The sequence below is a fragment of the Balaenoptera musculus genome, chromosome 13 (assembly GCF_009873245.2).
Source record: "Balaenoptera musculus isolate JJ_BM4_2016_0621 chromosome 13, mBalMus1.pri.v3, whole genome shotgun sequence".
In the NCBI taxonomy this organism is placed as follows: Eukaryota; Metazoa; Chordata; class Mammalia; order Artiodactyla; family Balaenopteridae; genus Balaenoptera; species Balaenoptera musculus.
Window position 1 is genome coordinate 54,439,308 of NC_045797.1, and position 16,990 is coordinate 54,456,297.

At 39.1% G+C, this 16,990-nt stretch overlaps 1 protein-coding gene across 2 annotated transcripts in view; it reads right to left on the reverse strand.

The window, feature by feature from the left end:
• Positions 1–15,414, reverse strand: part of DYNC2LI1 (dynein cytoplasmic 2 light intermediate chain 1) — a 46,844-nt gene extending 31,430 nt beyond the window's left edge. The window contains exons 1-2 of one of the 2 annotated variants that reach the window (XM_036872465.1): positions 15,245–15,414; positions 13,241–13,358 (exon numbers count right to left, since the gene is read on the reverse strand). In XM_036872465.1, coding sequence (XP_036728360.1) covers positions 13,241–13,358; positions 15,245–15,252 — 126 coding nt within the window. In that variant the 5' untranslated portion in view covers positions 15,253–15,414. The remainder of the gene's footprint in view (positions 1–13,240; positions 13,359–15,244) is intronic. The other variant, XM_036872464.1, reaches the window with a different exon arrangement.
• Between the last annotated feature and the right edge of the window lie 1,576 nt (positions 15,415–16,990).

A 16,990-nucleotide genomic window follows, 5' to 3' on the forward strand; every position in this document is an offset into this window, starting at 1 on the left:
GACTGTGTCTCAACCGCCAACACTTTCCTAGAATGCTGTGGATCAGATGTCATCTTCAGGCTCAGCAGAAAAAGGCACCACGATTGACGTGTGCGGAAGATGTGTGCCGAGTATTTGCTATTCCTTAAGGGACCCTGGAAAGCATTTTCTGACAACCAGATCTTAGACTATGGAAAACTGGAAAAGTAAAAATGTAGAGGTCTAGATAGCTTCCTTCCCGCTTTTCTACCACCTAGAGATTCAGGTTTAGGGTGAGAAAGTAAGCTCTGGGAAGTAAAAGACAAGTCAATGACAAAGTTTTCTGGGCCACACTCTAGGAATACTAGAATGATTAACCCTTTTAAAAATTTTTTTCTGCAAGCTTTATTTTTTTCCTTTTCCATTATGGTTTATTACAGGATATTGAATATAGTTCCTCAGCTATACAGTAAAGCCTTGTTGTTTATCCATTCTATATTTAATAGTTTACACAGAATGATTATCCCTTGAAAAGAGAGGAAACATATGTCAAGAGGATCAGAAGACCATGCCTAGAAACTTGACAATCAAATGCGAGCAGAGAAAACAAGAGAGAAAGGTCTGGATAAACTGAGATGTCATTAGGTATGATATTAAGAAAAATTTTTAAAGAGAATAATGGAAGAGGGTCCATGTAATTCATATGACAAAACTGCTGAGACAAGGCCTTAGAATAATATAGTAAAGGCACAGATGCAAAACTACAAGTAATAAGTTCAGTATTATCACAGGAAAACAAAATGACCTCATATATATTACCAAAACCTGTGGCATGAGTGAGTGCAATATCAATGTGAAGAATAAAAAGAGACAGAAGAGGAGGAAAAATGCAGCACACTTTGTGTATCTGTATGGAAACTTACAAACATGCTGGTGGTGGCAGCATAAACAAATGCATTTGGATGAAAATAAGTAAACAGGGACTTCCCTGGTGGCACAGTGGTTGAGAGTCTGCCTGCCAATACAGGGGACACAGGTTTAAGCCCTGGTCCGTGAGGATCCCACATGCTGTGGAGCAACTAAGCCCGTGCGCCACAACTACTGAGCCTGTGCTCTAGAGCCCGCGAGCCACAACTACTGAACCCGCGTGCCACAACTACTGAAGCCCGCGCGCCTAGAACCCGTGCTCTGCAACAAGGGAGTCTGCTGCGATGAGAGGCCCGCACACTGTGGCGGGGAGTAGCCCCCACTTGCTGCAGCTGGATGAAGCCTACGTGCAGCAACAAAGACCCAACACAGCCAAAAATAAATAAATAAATAAATTTTTAAAAAAAGAAAATAAATGAACAGAACACATGTAATCTCATGGAAGTATACTAGAGACTGTAGCCTGACCATATGAAATGAATAATACATAGGCTATCTCATGACACACATCACAAGAGGAATACAGGTAAAGTATAATAGTGTACGGGATAACAACTATTCAAGACAGTGCCTAAGTCAGTCTGAATTGAGTTTTCTGTCACTCCCAAAGGAAATAATCCAGACTCACACAGAAACTAGGGTCAAAGAGAGGTTAAGTGACTCGTTCCAACCTAGAATTCTATACCTAGATAAACTTTCAATCCAGAGTGAGGGTAAAATAAAGACATTTTAGATATGCAAGTTCTCAAAAATTTTACTACCCATGTATACTTTCCCAGGAAACTACAAAAGAATGTGCTCCACAAAGATAAGTGAGTAAACCAAGAAAACGGAAGACACAGGATCCAGGAAACTGAAGCTCCAACACAAGAAAGATGCAAAGGGAGTCCCCATGATGTTGGGGAGGGACAGTAGCTATGCAGCTGCCCCCAAGAATAACCAGTACAGACTACACAGAAGGTTCAAAGATGGGAGGACTCTGGCTGGAGAGGGGTACTTTCAGATGATTTGATACAATTGACCACATGAAAATATGCATTGACCATCTGTTGGGGATTGTGGAAAAAATTAGCAATAGGTACATGGGGAGCCAGCTTCAAGGATGGTTCCCCAACTGGAAAACCAATTAAATTTCAAGTCCCACCAGTGGAAGGCTGCACCAGGACACTGAGATATACTGATAGTTCCCTCTTCCCCTGAGACCTCACCCTGGAAGTGACTTTTTATCTTCTTTTGGTCCAACAGTGAGAGGCGGAGACAAGATGGCAGAGAAGAAGGACTTGAGCTCACCTCCTCCCATGAAAACATCAAAATCACAACTAACTGTTGAACAACCATCAACAAAAAAAGACTCAAACCTACCAAAAGAGATATTCTACATCCAAAGACAAGAAGAAGATGGTAGGAGGGGCACTTTCATGATATAATCAAATCCCACACCCGCTGGGTGGGTGACCCACAAACTGGAAAATAATTATATCTCAGAGGTTCTCCCACAGGAATGAGAGTTCTGAGACCCACATCAGGCTCCCCAGCCTGGGGGGGTCTGGCTTCAGGAGGAGGAGCCCCAAGAGCATTTGGCTTTGAAGGCCAGTGGGGCTTGAGTGCAGGAGCTCCACAGGACTGGGGGAAACAGAGACTCCACTCTTGGAGGGTGCACACAAGGTTTCACGTACACTGGGATCCAGGGCAAAGCAGTGACTCCATAGGAGCCTGGGCCAGACCTACTGGAAGGTCTTGGAGGATTTCCTGGGGAGGCAGAGGTCAGCTGTGGCTCACTGTGGGGGCAAGAACACTGGTGGCAGAGGCCCCAGTGAATATTCACTGGCGTGAGCTCTCCTGGAGGTCACCATTTTGGCACTGAGACCTGGCCCCACCCAACAGCCTGCAGGCTCCAGTGCTGGGACACCTCAGGCCAAACAACCAACAGGGTGGAAACCCAGCACCACCCATCAGCAGACAGGCTACCTAAAGTCATCCTGATCTCACAGCCACCTCTAAACACACCCTTTGATATGGCCCTACCCACCAGAGGGACAAGACCCAGCTCCATTCACCAGTGGGCAGGCACCAGTCCCTCCCACCAGGAAGCCTGCATAAGCCCCTGGACCAACCTCACCCACCTGGGGGCAGACACCAGAAGCGAGAGGAGCTACAATCCTGCAGCCTGAGGAACAGAGGCCATAAACACAGAAAGTTAGACAAAATGAGACAGAAGAGAAATACGTTCTAGATGAATGAACAAGATAAAACTCCAGAAGAACAACAAGTGAATTGGAGATAGGCAATCTTCCTGAAAAAGAATTCAGAGTAATGATAGTAAAGATGATCCGAGATCTTGGAAAAAGAATGGAGGCACAGACTGAGAAGATACATGAAATGTTTAACAAAGAGCTAGAAGATTTAAAGAACAGAGATGAACAATACAATAACTGGAATGAAAAATACACTATAAGGAATCAATAGCAGAATAAATGAGGCAGAAGAACGAATAAATGAGATGGAAGACAGATGGGTGGAAATCACTGCTGCAGAACAGAAAAAAGAAAAAAGTATGAAAAGAAAAGAGGACAGTCTATGTCCTCTGGGACAACATTAAATGCACCAACATTCACATTATAGGGGTCCTAGAAAGAGAAGAGAGAAAGGGCCTGAAAAGATATTTGAAGAGATAGTAGCAGAAAACTTCCCTAACATGGGAAAGGAAACACTCAAGTCCAGGAAGCACAGAGAGTCCCATACAGGATAAACCCAAGGAGGAACATGCCAAGACACATATTAATCAAACTGACAAAAATCAAAGACAAAGAGAAAATAGTAAAAGCAACAAATAACCTTACGGGGCTTCCCTTGTATGTTATCAGCTGATTTTTCAGCAGAAACTGTGCAGGCCAGAAGGGAGTGGCATGATATATTTAAAGTGATGGAAGGGAAAAACCTACAACCAAGAATACTCTACCCAGCAAGGCTCTTGTTCAGGTTTGATGGAGAAATCAAAAGCTTAGAGATGAGCAATAGCTGCAAGAATTCAGCACCACCAAACCAGCTAAAGGAACTTCCCTAGGCAGAAAAGAGAAGGCCACAACTAGAAACAAGAACATTACTAATGGGAAAGCTCACCAGTAAAGGCAAACATACAGTAAAGGTCAGAAATCATCCACACACAAATATGATATCAAAACCAGCAATTGTGAGAGTACAAATGCAAGATATTGGAAATGCCTTTGAAATTAAGAGCAGCAACTTAAAACAATATTGTTTATATAGAGACTGCTATATGAAAACCTCATGGTAACTGCAAACCAAAAATCTACAATAGATATACACAAAAAAGAAAAAGCAATCCAAACACAACACTAAAGATAGTCATCGAATCACATGAGAAGAGAACAAAAGAGGAAGGGAGGAAAAAAGACCTACAAAAACAAACCCAAAACAATTAAGAAAATGGCAATAAGAACAGACATATCGATAATTACCTTAAATGTAAATGGATTAAATGCTCCAACCAAAAGACATAGACTGGCTGAATAGATAACAAAAATAAGACCTGTATATATGCTGTCTACAAGAGACCCACTTCAGATCTAGTGACACATGCAGACTGAAAGTGAGGGGATGGAAAAAGGTATTCCAGGCAAATGGAAATCAAAAGAAAGCTGGACTAGTAATACTCATATCAGACAAAATAGACTTTAAAATAAAGATGGTTACAAGAGGCAAAGGACACTACATAATGATCAAGGGATCAATCCAAGAAAAAGAAGGAACTCTACTCAGTACTCTGTGATACCCTATATGAGAAAAGAATCTAAAAAAGAATGAAAAAAAATATATATATATGTATATGTATAACTGAATTAATTTGCTGTACACCTGAAACTAACATAACACTGTAAATCAACCATACTCCAATAAATTTTTTTTAAAAATCCAAGAAGGAGATATAACAATTGTTTATATATATGCACCCAACAAAGGAGTACCTCAATATATAAGACAAATACTATAAAAAGAAAAATTGACAGTCACAGTCCCCAATAGTGGGGGACTTTAACATCCCAATTACATCAATGGACAGGTCATCCAGACAGAAAATCAATAAGGAAACATAGGCCTTAAATGATACACTAGATCAGATGGACTTAATTGATATTTACAGAACATTCCATCTGAAAGCAGCAGAATACACATTCTTCTCAAGTGTACATGGAACATTCTCCAGGATAGATCACATGCTGGGCCACAAAGCAAGCCTCAGTAAATTTAAGAAAACTGAAATCATATCAAGCATCTCTCCTGACCACAACATTATGAGCTTAGAAATCTACTACAAGAAAAAAACTGTAAAAAACACAAACACATGGAGGCTAAACAATATGTTACTAAACAACCAATGGATCACTGAAGAAATCAAAGAACAAATAAAAAAATATCTAGAGACAAATGAAAATGAAAACATGATGATCCAAAACCTATGGGAGAGGGCAGACAGCAGAAGCAAGAACTACAATCCTGCAGCCTGTGGAACAAAAACCACATTCACAGAAAAACAGACAAGATGAAAAGGCAGAGGGCTATGTACCAGATGAAGGAACAAGATAAAACCCCAGAAAAACAACTAAATGAAACGGAGAGAGGCAATCTTCCAGAAAGAGAATTCGGAATAATGATAGTGAAGATGATTCAGGATCTTGGAATAAGAATGGAGGCAAAGATCGAGAAGATGCAAGAAATGTTTAACAAAGATCTAGAAGAATTAAAGAACAAACAGAGATGAACAATACAATAACTGAAATGAAAACTACACTAGAAGGAATCAATAGCAGAATAACTGAGGCACAAGAACGGATAAGTGATCTGGAAGACAGAATGGTGGAATTCACTGCTGCGGAACAGACTAAAGAAAAAAGAATGAAAAGAAATGAAGACAGCCTAAGAGTCCTCTGGGACAACATTAAACACAACAACATTCACGTTATAGGGGTCCCAGAAGGAGAAGAGAGAGAGAAAGGACCCGAGAAAATATTTGAAGAGATTAGTGGAAAATTTCCCTAACATGGGAAAGATCAGAGCAGAAATAAATGAAATAGAAACAAAGAAAACAATAGCAAAGATCAATAAAACTAAAAGCTGGTTCTTTGAGAAGATAAACAAAATTGATAAACCATTAGCCAGACTCATCAAGAAAAAGAGGGAGAGGACTCCAATCAATAAAATTAAAAATGAAAAAGGAGAAGTTACAACAGACACCGCAGAAATACAAAGCATCCTAAGAGACTTCTACAAGCAACTCTATGCCAATAAAATGGACAACCTGGAAGAAATGGACAAATTCTTAGAAAAGTATAACCTTCAAAGACTGAACGAGGAAGAAATAGAAAATATGAACAGACCAATCACAAGTAATGAAATTGAAACTGTGATTAAAATTCTTCCAACAAGGGCTTCCCTGGTGGTGCAGTGGTTAAGATTCCACCTGCCAATGCAGGGGACCGGGTTCGAGCCCTGGTCCGGGAGGTTCCCACATGCCATGGAGCAACGAAGCCTGGGTGCCACAACTACTGAGCCTGCGCCTCTGTAGCCCACAAGCAACAACTACTGAAGCTTGCGTGACTAGAGCCCGTGCTCCACAACCAGAGAATCCACCGCAATGAGAAGCCCGCGCATGGCAATGAAGAGTAGCCCCCGCTCGCCACAGCTAGAGAAAGCCTGTGCACAGCAAGGAAGACCCAATACAGCCAAAAATAAATAAATTAAATAAATAAATAAAATTTAAAAATCACATTAAAAAGCTATAAAAAAAAAAATCTTCCAACAAACGGAAGTCCAGGACCAGATGGCTTCACAGGTGAATTCTATCAAACATTTAGAGAAGAGCTAACACCCAGCCTTCTCAAACTCTTCCAAAAACTGTAGAGGAAGGAAAACTCCCAAACTCATTCTATGAGGCCACCATCACCCTGATACCAAAACCAGACAAAGATACTACAAAAAAAGAAAATTACAGACCAATATCACTGATGAATATAGATGCAAAGATCCTCAACAAAATACTAGCAAACAGCATCCAACAACACATTAAAAGGATCATACACCATGATCATGAAAGTAGGATTTATCCCAGGGATGCAATGATTTTTCAATACCCACAAATCGGTCAGTGTGATACACCACATTAACAAACTGAAGAATAAAAACCATATGATCATCTTAATAGATGCAGAAAAAGCTTTTGATAAAAATCAACACCCATTTATGATAAAAACTCTCCAGAAAGTGGGCATAGAGGGAACCTACCTCAACATAATAAAGGTCATACATGACAAACCCACAGATAACATAGTACTCAACTGTGAAAAGCTGAAAGCATTTCCTCTAAGATCAGGAACTAGACAAGGATGTCCACTCTCACCACTTTTATTCAACATAGTTCTGGAAGTCCTAGCCATGACAATCAGAGAAGAAAAAGAAATAAAAGGAATCCAAACTGCAAAAGAAGAAGTAAAACCGTTTGCAGATGACAACTGCAAAAAAACTGTTTGCAGATGACAACTGCAAAAAAACTGTTTGCAGATGACATGATACTACACATAGAAAATCCTAAAGATGCTACCAGAAAACTACTAGAGCTCATCAATGAATTCAGTAAAGTTGCAGAATACAAAATTAATACACAGAAATCTGTTGCATTTCTATACACTAACAACAAAAGATCAGAAAGAGAAATTAAAGAAACAATCCCATTTACCATCACATCAAGAAGAATAAAATACTTAGGAATAAACCTACCTAAGAAGGCAAAAGACTTGTACTCTGAAAAGTGTAAGATGCTGATGAAAGAAATTGAAGATGACACAAACAGATGGAGAGGTTATACCATGTTCTTGGACTGGAAGAATCAATACTGTCAAAATGACTTTACTACCCAAGGCAATCTACAAACTCAATATAATCCCTATCAAATTACCAATGGCATTTTTCACAGAACTAGAACAAAAAAAATTAAAATTTGTATGGAAACACAAAAGACCCCGAATAGCCAAAGCAATCCTGAGAAAGAAAAAAAGAGCCGGAGGAATAAGGCTCCTACAGAAATATAGATCAATGGAACAGGACAGAAAGCCCAGAAACAAACCCACGCACCTATGGTCAATTAATCTACAACAAAGGAGGCAAGAACATACAATGAAGAAAAGACAGTCTCTTCAGTAAGTGGTGCTGGGAAAACTGGACAGCTATACATGAAAGAATGAAATTAGAACATTCTCTAACACCACACACAAAAATAAACTAAAAATGGATTAAAGACCTAAATGTAAGGCCAGATACTATAAAACTCTTAGAGGGAAACATAGGCAAAACACTTCTAGATCCACCTCCTAGAGTAATGAAAATAACAAATGGGAACTAAGTAAACTTAAAAGCTTTTGCACAGCAAAGTAAACTGTAAACAAAATGAAAAGGCAACTCTCAGAATGGGAGAAAATATTTGCAAATGATGTGAATGACAAGGAATGAATTCCAAAATATACAAATAGCTCAATATCAAAAAAAACCAAACAAACCCAATCAAAAAATGGGCAGAAGACCTAAATAGATATTTCACCAAAGAAGACATACAGATGGCCAAAAGCACATAAAAAGATGCTCAACATCACTAATTATTAGAGAAATACAAACCAAAACTACAATGAGGTATCACCTCACTCTGGTCAGAATGGCCATCATCAAAAAGTCTACAAACAATAAGTGCTGGAAAGGGTGTGGAGAAAAGGGAACCCTCCTACACCTTTGGTGGGAATATAAATTGGTACAACCACTATGGAGAACAGTATGGAGGTTCCTTAACAAACTAAAATAGAGCTACCATACAATCTAGCAATCCCACTCCTGGGCATATATCTGGAGAAAACCATAATTTGAAAAGATACATGCAACCTGATGTTCACACAGCACTATTTATGATGTTCATGCCAAGACATGGAAGCAACCTAAATGTCCATTGACAGAGGAATGGATAAAGAAGATGTGGTACATATATACAATGGACTATTACTCAGCCATAAAAAAGAATGAAATAATGCCATTTGCAGCAACATGGATGGACTTGGAGATTATTATACTAAGTGAAGTAAGTCAGACAAAGACAAATATCATATGCTATCACTTATATGTGGAATCTAAAAAAATGATACAAATGAACTTATTTACAAAACAGAAACAGACTCACAGTTTTCAAAAACAAACTTATTGTTACCAAAGGGGAAAGATGGCAGGAGGGATAAATTAGGAGTTTGGGATTAACATAAACACACTACTATATTTAAAATAATCAACAAGGACCTACTGTATAGCACAGGTACCTCTACTCAATATTCTGTAATAACCTATGTGGGAAAAGAATCTGAAAAAGAATGGATGTATGTATATGTATAACTGAATCACTTTGCTGTACACCTGAAACTAACACAACATTGTAAATCAACTATACTCCAATATAAAATAAAAATTTTTTAAAAAGGGATGGTCCCAAATGAGCCCCACCTCCTGGTATTCACACCCATCTGTAGTCCCTCACACACTGCACTGCTCTTTTTGACCAACAGCATATAGCAGAAGTGATGGCATGTCGCTTCCAAAATTAGGTTATAAAAGACTGTAGCCTCTGTCTCAGGTAACCTCTCACTTTTGATCTCTCACTCTGGAGGAAGCAAGCTGCCATACTGTATGCTGCCTTGGTGAGAGGTCCACATGGCAAAGAACTAAAGCCTCTGGCCAAGAGCCAGCACGGAACTGATGCCTCTTGCCAGCAACCATGTTGAGGAGCCTGGAAACTGATTCTCCAGTTCAGTTGAGCCAAGAAATAACTTTAGTCCCAGATGACATCTTGACTACAACTTTATGAAAATTCTTAAGCCAGAACCACCAAACTAAGGTGCTCTCAGAGTCCAGACCCTCAGAAACTGGGTGAGATAATGTTTGTTGTTTTAAAAGCTGATAAGTTTTGAAGTAATTTATTATGTAGCAATATATAACTAATGCATATAAAAACTAAGGTACATATAAAAACTAGGCAAATAAAAAACAAAGAAGTTTTAAACTTCAGGAAAAAGTTACTTCAGAAAGGAAACATAATCACAGTTCTGCACTTGGCACACCAGCAAAAATGATTTAGACACTTATAATAAAATAAACTAACATTGAATATTGATTCAGCCCAACATGATAATAGCAATGATATTACTAGAAGTGGGCGTTTGAGAGAGATGGGGAAGTAAATACTTTTCTACTATTATCAGAAATTCAACAGATAGTGTATAATATTGAAAGTCTGGAAACAGCCCATAAGCACATTATTCAGAAATACAGAAGTAAATTATAGAAGAAACAGTAAAAGATATGAAAATGGTGGCTTTGAGGAGAGATTCTGAATGATGCGGAGAGATTTGTTATTTTACTTTATGTACCTTTGGTAATCTTTTTTTTTTTTAAGGTAGGTGTATTTTATTTTCATCTTATACATGAGGAAACAGACACAGAGAGATTAAGCAACTTGATCAACATGCACAAAGATGTTCATCATAGCATAAATTATAATTGTTGAATAAAACAAAGAGGAGAGAGTCCAAATATCCAAAAGTAGGCAAACTGTGTTAAATCAATTATGGTACATCATTTGATGGAGGTACTTTAATAATAGTCTATATCAGATTAAGAAGTTTCTTTTCTATTCCTAGTTTGCTAAAAGTAAGTTAGTTGCCCCAGGTGTTGAATTTTATTGAATGCTTTTCTAATCTACTGAGATGACCAAATGATTTTTTTGATTATGACAAATTAATGCAGTATTAAAATATCAAGGAAAGAAGAAAATCATGTCTTTTTTCCAGATTCTTTTCCATTATAGGTTATTATAAGATACTGAGTATAGTTCCCTGTGCTATACAATAGGTCCTTGTTGGTTATCTATTTTATATATAGTAGCACGTATATGTTAATCCTAAACTCCTAATTTATCCCTCCTTCCACTATCCACTTTAGTAACCATAAGTTTGTTTTCTTTTTTTTTTTTAAGATTTTTTTGATGTGGACCATTTTTAAAGTCTTTATTGAATTTGTTACAATATTGCTTCTGTTTTACGTTTTGTTTTTTTGCCCGCGAGGCATGTGGGATCTTAGCTCTGGATTAGGGATCGAACCAGCACCCTCCTGCCCTGGAAGGAGAAGTCTTAAACACTGGACTGCCAGGGAAGTCTGCATAAGTTTGTTTTCTATGTCTGTGAGTCTATTTCTGTTTTGTAAGTAAGTTCATTTATCTTTTGATAGTCTTTAAGCTCTTAAACCACATACATGAATTACTTTAATAAAAGTAATTTAAGATAACAATAAAAACAGACTGTAACAAAAGATCCAATCTAATAAAATTAACGACAAAACAACATCATAAATGAAAAAGGCTTGATCCCAAGCTCAAATTTAGTGACCAGGGTTATGTGATTACTAATATTTTTCTGTACAATAACAGGAACACGGCATCTGGCGACAGAGAAGCTGGCAGACCTGCTCTAGTTGACAGTAGGTAAACAAAACCTGATAAATTCTGTTTTATCCTGAGAATTTCACACTAGAATAATTCCAGTTGAGTTACTAGGATCATGACAGATAGATAATCCATGACGTGTAGAGTCCATGACACGGACAGTGTCTAAACCTTCTACAGTTGTTAAGGAAAACTTCAAAAATTCTGTTCCATCATGAGAAATACACATTAGAATCACGGCAGATAAGACAATCCATGACTGACTGATATAGAGTCCCTGACACAGAGGCATGGCTGAAAGAAACGTTAAAGCCGAAACAGAAAGACTCAGGGAGACAAGGTGGTTGCCAGAACTATTTGAAGGGCAATTTTTAAATATTTGAAGGTTTAACAAGTAGAAGAGTAAAATTAGACTTACTCGCATACTTTTACAGGTCAGAATTCAGACCAAGGGGTGGAAGTTACAATGAAACAGATTGCAATTTTCCAGCAACAAGGCTTTGTAACTAGGATTTTCTAGAAACAAAAACAGAAACAGCCTGCCTTATAAAAGAGAACATCCCCATTGTTGGAAATATTCAAACCTAGACCATACAACCACTGTTTACAGTGACTAGAACCCTGGGGGAATCTAATTTCTCATTAAAAAAAAAGCACCAGTGCACAATCACACACAATTCTGCATACATTTCTAGGGAGTTCACAGACCCCAAGAAGTACCTCCATGGATCCCAGAGTAAGAATCCCTATTGCAGAAGAGTAGACTAGGGCTTCCCTGGTGGCTCAGTGGTTAAGAACCCGCCTGCCAATGCAGGGGACACGGGTTTGAGCTGTGGTCCGGGAAGACCCCACATGCCGCGGAGAAGTTAAGCCCGTGCGCCACAACTACTGAGCCTGTGCTCTAGAGCCCCGTGCTCCACAACAAGAGAAGCCACTGCAATGGGAAGCCCATGCACTACAACGAGAAGCCCGTGCACCACAACGAACAGTAGTCCCCACTCACCGCAACTAGAGAAAGCCTGCACACAGCAACAAAGACCCAACGCAGCCAAAAATAAAATAAATAAATTTATTTTAAAAAACCAGTATATCGCCTTTAAAAAAAAGAAGAGTAGATATCTTCAAGGTTCCTTCCATTTCTGTGACACTAGTTTAAGACAGTGAAAGTTAAATGTATTATACTCTATATGGTTCATGTTTTTATTATCTATATGCTTGTTTCAGCTGTACAAGTTACCTATAAATATGACCATCAGAATAGTATCAATATTTATGGTGACTTTGTGCAAACTGGGAAAAGATAACTCCTCTGGGCTGTCTAGTCAGAAACACATGCCCCTTCCTCTGGGCTGCCGTGGCCCAGGTCAGGACACACCGCTTGACAAGAAGAGAAAGGCTGGGTGTTAGTCCCTACCCACCCGTGAACAGGGCCCAACCAGAGCCAATGTAACCAGCAGGCCAAAGATTGGTCATCTGGTTAAAGGGCTGAAGTACCTAAATTTTTTTTTTTTTTTTTTTTTTTTTTTTATTCACACACACACACACACACTGTATTTTATTTTTACAAGACATAAATAGACTGACACCAAGCATTGTACATGGATGACCACAACAAAAGCAACAATGATTGCAATTACCAAACATGAAACACACTCATACTATGTCATAATATTGACATTCAGTCCAGTAATCCTCCACTGTAACAGCTCCTTTATGAAGTACCTAAATTTTTATCGAAGTATTACAATAAATTTTGCCACTGGTTGTTAAATCATTACAATACTTGGGAAAAAAAAGTAGGAAAAAATGCATTACCCCGTTTTTACTGCCAATGAAGAAAACAGACTTTTCTCCAGTTTCAACTCCATCGCCTTCACTTCCATTACTTCCCCGTTTTTCCACTTCAGCTTTTGCGATTTCCCAGAGAGTTTCACTATATGAGGCAGAAAACCAAAATTCAGGGAAACAAAAAAAGAATCCTTTCAAAAATTTCTTTCCAGCCCAAAGAAATTTTATTTCAGTCAGATTTATAAAACAAATCAACATTGTTTGCGGGGGGGACAATTTACTGGTAAAACTTCGGAGGATTAGTCATTCTCTTTGTACTAGATTGAAGCGGAAAATGATAAGCAGAGTCTTTATTGCCAGGATTTGAGGTTGTCTGATTTGGGGCTTCCGGGCAAGGCTGAAAGCTGTATGTGTTAGTGTCTCAGACACACATGAATGTACAATGACTTCTGGAAATGCACAACTTGAAAACCACCAACATCTAGGAAAAGGGGGAATGTGTAAAGCCAGTGTACCACATAATCTTTGCCCCCTGAAATAGTTTTTGGCTTTCTTTTTTAAATTATATATTTTTTGGCTCAAGATTCCTTTTTTAAAATATAAAAAAGGGGGAAAATCACCTAAAATCACTTTTGAAAGTCATCTTTTCACTTACCTCTCTACACACTCATATAATTTTATACAAATAAGATTATATCATTTTTTTAAAAAGTAAAGCCTAAATGAATTATGGAGTATTGAACTAAAAAAACATGAGAAAGATTTGATGTGTTACAAGCTCGAATCTACTACTTTCTACATAGAGTATGCCAACTTGAGCAAATTACCTGACCTCTCTGGATCCTTCATTCCTTTATTAAGTCAACAAGTATTTCTTGAGCGCCTAATATATGAAAGCTTCTGTGCTAGTCCCCAGGCTTACCTGTTTCTTCACCTCTAAAATGCTGATAAAAAAGAATACCAACATCATAGGATTGCCATGACTGTTCAAATGTGATAATTCATTTAGGTTAGGGCCTGGCCTATACATAATCACCTAAAATCAGTGAGTGTTTATAATCATTATTATTCAAGAACTAGGAATGAAAAAAAGGGGTTAGAAAAGATCAAAACAGGTGTCCCTAAATGTCTGCACTAAAATTCACACATTTATTTCACAGGTGAGCCCCTAAGAACTCAGTCCGGGCCTGTTTGCTCTTCAATTACACACTATTTCTTCATAATGTGATTATCTTCTTTCCAAGTTCCCAGCAGAAAAGAGAGAAGGATGTGTTGTAACCAATTAAACCGTGATGGGAAGCTTAAGGTTCATCAACTCAACAGAGATCACACCGCCCATCCACCATGTGAGAAAAACAGACTTTCCTGCTCTGTGATGGACTCCAGGACTCCTCTCTCCCGATGTCCTTATAAGTCGTTTAGAGAAGGTTTAGGTATGACCTTGATAACAAGCAACTAAAATAGATATCATAGAATTGAAGAGCTAAAATGTATTTGCTAAAATCCCACCCCCACCCCTGCTGCCCGTTTAAATATGGCCTTACATTCTTCACAGTGCCTTCACAAGTTAGGCTCCTTTATTGTTGTCGTGAACCCCTGCACCCGGAGCCGAGGTCCCTGAGGAAGTGGCTTGTGGTCTGGCTCACCGCCTGAAACCCTGTTCCTAGAACATTCCCTAACCCTCGAGAAACTCTTATTGAAAAAGTGAATAATTGGAGTTGAAAGATCTTTCAAAATCTCATAACTTTTCCACCTGGGGAACTTTTCTACTTGCTTTCGGCAGAATCCACACTCTCAAGGATAGTGCCTACGGATCCTTGACCAACAAGACAGGAACTAACTGCAAAGAGGACGAACTCACAATTTTCTTCCACCAACGGGTCCCGCGAGGATCTCCTCTCCCCAAATATACCCGCAGCGGCCTCTCCCTCCACCCCTCCCCCCATCTCCACCCCTTCCTGGCTGGGTTGGGAAAGAAAGGAGGCTCTCGAGGGGAGCATAAGCCAGGCGCAAGCAGGGTTGCAGGGATACCTGGGCATCGTGGCTCGGCCGCCCCAGTGTCGTGGTCTCCGCGTAGGGCCCAGCCTAGAATCAGCTGGACCGCGAGCTCTGCGCGAGGCTCTTGGGTTGCTATGGTAGCGACGTCACAAGTAAAGGTTGCGTGCAGAAGAGGGGCATCATGGGAAATGTAGTTTTCGGCGTTCTTTTCGCGCCTCTCAGCTTCATCCGTTAGGGTGGGAGAGAGAGGCGACAAGTGGTAATAAATCTGGGACCTAAAAACTCAGGGCTGGAAGTGTTCTTTTATTCAAAAAGTATTCTACTGAGTACCGACTATTTATATGCCAGGGGTCTCTCTCTCTTCAATTACTTTTCTCTCCCCAAAAGCAGTGAATTGGGAATGGAGAACGAAACAATCTCCTGAGCTGTTTTCTAGTGATTTACTAGAGGCAAACAATATTTACGATTTTAGTATTTTCCAACTTTCTGCTTGTTTGGTTGTTTCAGGTTTTATGCAATAGCACATCATTTATTAATAAGTTAATAAAGCAAATGCATCTCCATAACACTTCATTTACTTTATCTCCAAATCAATAAAAAACATCATTACTATATGACATACACAACTAATTATAATAACCCAAAGGAAGCCAGAGATATAAGCTATTGCAGAGAGGTACAAACAACTTATATTAGAACAAGTGACTAATTATGCCTTAAGGAGTTGGTGAAACATTCATGGCAGTGACAGTACTTGATCTGTTTTGAATGCTAACCCAGGCCCTCTAACCCAAGATGAGCTGATTGAGTGAAGGAGAAACTGTTCCTCTACTGTTCTGCCATTTGGCTTAGTCTCTATGTTGTAATGTTCAAGAATGTGGGCTTTGGAATAAGACAAACTTAGATTGAAGTCGGGACTCAGCCACACTAGCTAAGTTGCCACATTGCCACAATGGAAAATAACTCAATTTCTCTGAGCCTTAGTTTCCGATCCTGTAAAGCAGGGGGAAATTATGAGTTTTAAATGAGATAAATACATGTGAAACATAACTTATGTGTGTCTGAAACATTATAAGTGCTTAATACTTGTTATTATGGTGAGGTAAGCTGCTGATCAGCAACTTTGAAGAAAGAAACACAAGGAAATGAAGCAGATGGTTCATAGGAAATAAAAGGCATTCACTTCAGATAAAATCTTTGGGGACAAAATTCTCCCAACACGTAGGTGCATTTTAGAGACATAGAAGACTACAGTTGCACATAGGAAGGGAAGTAATGGAGGGAAGTTCAATGGAGAAAGGATGGTAGCAAGTGAGGCTGATACATCCATCATTGAATCAGCATTGCCTATAAACTCACAAACTGATGTGGGACAAATTGTAATGAATCGCCAATGATTTGGGTTCTGGAACTTTAGAACCCCTTTGCATGTTAGTTGGGAAGCCCTATTGATATGGACAATAATGGCAGCTATCATTTTGCCAGGTGTATTCTGTGGACTAGGCACAGTACTAGCATTTTAAAGTATAATGATTTGGGTAACTGGGATACGTGGTTGAAGGAGGGAGCCTGGTAACCAGGAAGGTGAAGGTTATCTGCCTGGGCCCTAATCACCAGCACTGATTCAGGAGTGCTTCAGTTGATTCACCTTGATCTGATTAAGCAGGTGAGTTCCCTTTTCTACCCTTATGCCTCCTGAGGCTTCATACTTGGACGAAGAAAGTGACTTTCCTGGGTAGATGAAAATTGTTCTCAAGGTAAAATATACAAAGATTTGAG